This window comes from Parasteatoda tepidariorum, chromosome 9 (assembly GCF_043381705.1).
Source record: "Parasteatoda tepidariorum isolate YZ-2023 chromosome 9, CAS_Ptep_4.0, whole genome shotgun sequence".
Lineage (NCBI taxonomy): Eukaryota > Metazoa > Arthropoda > Arachnida > Araneae > Theridiidae > Parasteatoda > Parasteatoda tepidariorum.
The window spans coordinates 81,136,835-81,142,367 of NC_092212.1; the positions used below are offsets into that span (position 1 = coordinate 81,136,835).

Genomic DNA, 5,533 nt, shown 5'->3' on the forward strand with positions numbered 1-5,533 from the left:
GATTTAAGGTATTGCTATTATTTAATTACGAACGAAATTGTTTTTATGGCAAGAGAAGTGGAACTATCACATTCTAGTCGATTTAATCGACATAGTCTAGGCATTCATAAAATTAGTCAGTAAGAATTTTCTCTCAAACGTCGTTCTAATCTTTACCAAAACTTATCAGATTCACTATGAAGGTTGAAGGATTAAGAATATCCTGCTAGTTTTAAGGAGTCGAAATGTTATCCTGAACAACAGAAGAACCGAAAACTAATCTTCGAATATAATCTTCAACGTCTGGTGCACTATTAACATAAGACACAATTGCAGGTTCTGTTGAAGAAAGTAAACTGTTCTGGTAAGTCGAATTGTTATCATGATATCCAGACTCCAATCTTTCAGAAAGCACTTCCCTGTCTGTACCACCATTAGCATATGGCAATGATTGAGCAATAGCAGGTACGTACTGTTGCTGATAGTTCTGATGAATTGAAATGTTTTCTTGAACACTTGATGAACTAGTTATTAAACTACGATCACTGCCTGTTGCACTATTAACATATGGTAAGTAGATAGGCTCTGCAATGCTAGGTAAATAAAGAATATTTTGTAACATTGAAGAATAGTTTTCTGCATTTCCAAATTCACAAGTATTAGGCGAATCTTGATTTCTAACTAATAATTTGTCTGTCTCACTAAAATTGTCATTAAATACATAATTCAGTCCAGATATAGGGCGTGATACACAAGGGAAATTCTGGAGTTCCATAAAACCATCGTTTACTATAGGTACCATATTTACACTGTTTGGGAAAAAATGGGTATCTTGAATACTACTTGGATCTTCTAAAGTACTGCTTAATACGCTGTTTGCTTCTCTAGTTGTTTGGTGGTCTTGTGTGGGTACAATATAAGAAATGTAAGGGTAGTATTGAATGTTATGGGGGTCAGTATGTTCAATTTTCGATGTATTGGGAATATGAGAGATATTCTCTATATCTAAGGGTCTAATCGCTAAACTATGTTCCTCCAGAAGTGGGTCTGATAGTCTATTTGCTTCATTAAATGTAATATTATTTGTGCAATGCAAAGGAGGAGGGATGTTTTGATAAAACTGAAACTCCTGGGGAGTCAAATAGTCATAATTGTGCGTCTTTTCAGCTGTTCCTGTATCATATAAACCGTGAATATTGAAAGAACTATCAACCAATCTATTTTCCTCTAGATTTCTGTTTAATTGTCTACTGAATTCTCTAGGTGCATTATTCTGCATAGAGTATGAAGATTCTCCTATTTTACAATTGTAGCTGAAACTCTGAAGTTTGTGAGATCCATACTCTCCAGCTATCGGAAAATCATGGCTACTTGAATTATCTGAAATTTGTTTCTCCATATAACTTTCTGAAATTTTATTTTCATCTCTAAAACTGAAATTTTCTTCTCTAGAAGTGACATTTTCTTCTCCAGAATTGACATTTTCTTTTCTAGAAAGGACATTTTCTTTTACACTAGGTGCAGATACAGGATGTGTTCTGAAAGATAAATCTTTACATTTCTCAAATGATACTAAGACATTTGGGTCTGTAGATTCATTTTTTATATAGTTAGTTGAAAAATCGGAGATTAATATATGCTGTTCAGCATTAGAGGGTAATGCTGTATTTACATCTCTAACTTCATTTTCTTCATTAAATGTTGATTTAGGATTCTCGAAGTACGGTAAATTCTGACATTTCTGGAACGACACAAGAACATCATTTTCTGTTGATTCATTTTTTTCATAGTTGGTTGAATGGTAGGTAGTCAATCTAGTTGAAAGATCGGGATACAAAATATTCTGCTCTAAATTAGTATTTGGTACTGTATTTACTTTTGTAGAATTGAAACATTCTTTGTCGTTTGAAATAGTTACGGGTTGTTTAGAAGTCGGCAAACCATAGTTTCCTGACGAGGAATTTTTCTCTTCTTTAGGCGAATAGGAAATATTTTCGCTGTTCCTAGTTTCAGTGACTAATACTTGTTCCTCAAGATTGTAATCCATCATTCTATTCTCCTCTATTAAAGTGATACTACGTATATATACAGCTTTAGATACTGGCTCTTTTATAAAGGGAAAGATCTGAGAGGATTCAGTTAAAGTCACGTTTTCTACTGATGCAGTTTCTTCAGATTTTGATGTCTGCTGAGTGACGTTTTCAGGTAAAATTCTCGAAATGTGAGAACAAATCTCGATGTTTTGAGATTTCTCCAAATCTTTAACCTCTACCGTTTTAATGGAGTGTTGAGTATTCTGAATATTTGAAGAACCAGCAACTAAATTGGTTTCCTCCAGATTATTTTTCGATACTTTTTTTGATTTTATAACAGTTACAATTCTTTTACAAAGAGCCTTAGGTACAGGTGATGATATGGGAGGAAAGTTTTCAATTGAAAATTTTGGCACGTCTAAGGATTCCGCTTTCATATTATTTAAGAGTATTCGTTGCAATTTTGATTTCTCAGTGCTTACATTATTCTCAAATTGAGCGGTAACAGCTTGGGTAGTATTATTATACTGGTATAAAGTCTGTTGAATGGGTGAGTCTGTAACAGATCTTGGTTTCGAATTAATATTCTTTGAACGTACAGTCTGCTTTTTTAGCTCTTTGTCACTACACTGGCTCTTATATTGAGCTGACGCAACTTGTGAAGTGTTACGAAACGGCTGAGAAGTCTGTTGAATCGAAGGGTCTGTAGCAGATCTTGGTCCAGAATCCTTTGAACGTACAATTTGCCGTTTGGAATCTTTGTCACTAAACTGGCTCGTATATTGAGCTGACGCAATTTGTGAGGTATTATGAAACTGTTGAGAATTCTGTTGAATCAAAGAGTTCGTATCAGATCTTAGTTCCAAATTAATATTCTTTGAACGTACAGTTTGCTTTTTCGGCTCTTTCGTACTAAACTGGCTCACATATTGAGCTGATGCAACTTGTGAGGTATTATGAAACTGTTGAGAATGTTGAATCGAAGGATCTGTAAAAGAACTTAATTCCGAATTAACGTACAGTTTGGAACGTACAGTTTGCCTTTTTGGCTCTTTAGTGCTAAACTGGTTCTTATATTGAGCTGACGCAACTTGTGAAGTGTTATGAAACGGCTGAGAAGTCTGTTGAATCGAAGGGTCTGTAGCAGATCTTGGTCCAGAATCCTTTGAACGTACAATTTGCCGTTTGGAATCTTTGCCGCTAAACTGGCTCGTATATTGAGCTGACGCAACTTGTGAGGTATTATGAAACTGTTGAGAATTCTGCTGAATCAAAGAGTTCGTATCAGATCTTAGATCCGAATTAATATTCTTTGAACGTACAGTTTGCTTTTTCGGCTCTTTCGTACTAAACTGGCTCCCATATTGAGCTAATGCAACTTGTGAGGTATTATGAAACTGTTGAGAATGTTGAATCGAAGGGTCTGTAGAAGATCTTGATTCCGAATTAACGTACAGTTTGGAACGTACAGTTTGCCTTTTTGGCTCTTTAGTGCTAAACTGGCTCTTATATTGAGATGATGCATTTTGTGAAATATTATGAAACTTCTGAGAATTTTGTAAGATCGAAGAATTTGTAACAAATCTCGGTTTCCTTTCAGCATTTTTTGTACTTAAAATCGGCCTGCTTGGTTCCCTAGCATTAACAGGATACCCATATTGAGCAGATGTAGCTTGTGAAGTTGGATAAATATTGTAAGAAGTATGTACAGTCGACGGATTTCTAACTTTTTTTGGACCCGAACTCATGTTTTTTGAAGGTACATTTCGACATCTCGCCTGATTCTTACAATGGACTAATACATCTTCCGAAGCATCATGAGGATGGTGTGATGTCTGTAAAATTGAAGGGTCTGTTACCGGTTCCCGTCCAACATATTTAGAATGTATATTTGGCCTGCTGGATTTTGTAGTGGTAATTTGACTCTGGCATTGGGTCGATGTGTTCGATGCAACTTGCGAAGTATGAGACATATGATGAATCGAAGAGTCTGCAGCAGATCTAATGTTCTTTGAAAGTATATTTTGTCTGATTGTTTCAATAGTGGCATCTTGATTCTCATTAACAGCTGATAGATCTTGTGAAGTACTTGGAGAATTTCGTCTTATCTGAAGATTTGAAACAAATCTTGGTTCTTTTTTATTATTTTCTGTAGTTATATTATCTATATTAGGAGTTCTAAAAAAAACTCGACTCTTATATCGGACTGATGCAGATTGTTCATCATTATGGGATCTGTATGAAGTTTGCAACACTGAAGAGTCTGAAGCACTGGTTGGCTGCAATTTTTCATTTTTCGATCGTATGTTTTGTCTGTTTTGTGGCCTGCCGATATCATTGCTCCTGTACCAATCAAAAACAGTCTGCGATGCATGCTGAGATAAATGTGGAGTTGGTAGATTTGAATGACCATCATATCTTGACCCTCTTTTAACATTGCTTGATCGTGCGTTTTGCCAATTGTGTGTCCAATTGTTAAAATTTCTCTCATATTGACCAAAGACAGAATAACTATGAGTCATGGATAATTGATTTGGACTCTGTTGCAGCGAATGCTGAGTTACGTATCTATTACTTATCGGACCCATCTTTTGCAAGTTTGGTTTTCTACGTGTAATTTGGCTTTCATATTGGGATGATTCACCTCGTGAAGTATTATGAAACCAGTGTGAAGACAGATGAGAAGGCGATTCTGAAGTTGCAGGAATTGCATTTTCTTCTTTAGATGCAGTTTTTATCAATCTAAAATGTGAGTCTGGGGATATGGAAGTTGCAGGTTTTTCTCTTAATGGGGATTTTATCACTTTAGAATGGGGAGATACTGGTAATGTTGAAATTGCAGATTTCCCTCTATATGCCGTTTTTGAAAGTTTAAAATTCGGATCTGCTGAAGTAGTAGCAGTCGCAGATTCACCAGTTTTTAGTTTTAAAGGCGATTTCGATGAAGGGATGTTTTTCGTACTTTCTAAAACTGAAGTTTTTTCTTTAAATGAAACGATCTTCCTTGCCCCGGCGACATTCTCAAAATTATCTGCATCTATTTGCACAATTTCATCTTGAGATTCATTACATGAGCGTTTTTTGGAGCATTCTTGAACAAAATCTTTTTCAAAGCCACTGTTTTGTAAAGCATCAGAAATATTTGTAGTTTCTGTATCATCAGATTGATTTGATTTTTCTGCCATTATACAATGCAATTCTGATGATAGTTTTAAAAAGTATTTAAATTGTATTTCAAATTCTGTATTTACTACTTTCTAATGACACAAACTTAAATCAAGAAATTCGTCTATATCATATTATTTGGATTTGTTGCATCAAGCATGGTCATACCAAAGTTGCAATAGAACACGTTGTTTTCTTTTCTTTGAACTTAAAACTGTTTCAAATAAACGAGCATAAAATATTATTATAAAATAAATAGCTTCCGTTAAGTAACTTACAAATATTTCCACATCCAAATGCAGTTTGTATTAACACTTAAATGCTTTATCTGATAAAGAAAAATACAGAGCCTCTTT

General features: G+C 34.8%; 1 protein-coding gene across 1 annotated transcript; it reads right to left on the bottom strand.

The window, feature by feature from the left end:
• Nucleotides 1-211: 211 nt before the first annotated feature.
• Nucleotides 212-5,197, bottom strand: LOC110282460 (serine-rich adhesin for platelets). Its single transcript, XM_071185886.1, has one exon. The coding sequence runs from the start codon at nucleotides 5,195-5,197 to the stop codon at nucleotides 212-214; it is 4,986 nt and encodes a 1,661-aa protein (XP_071041987.1).
• Nucleotides 5,198-5,533: the final 336 nt, after the last annotated feature.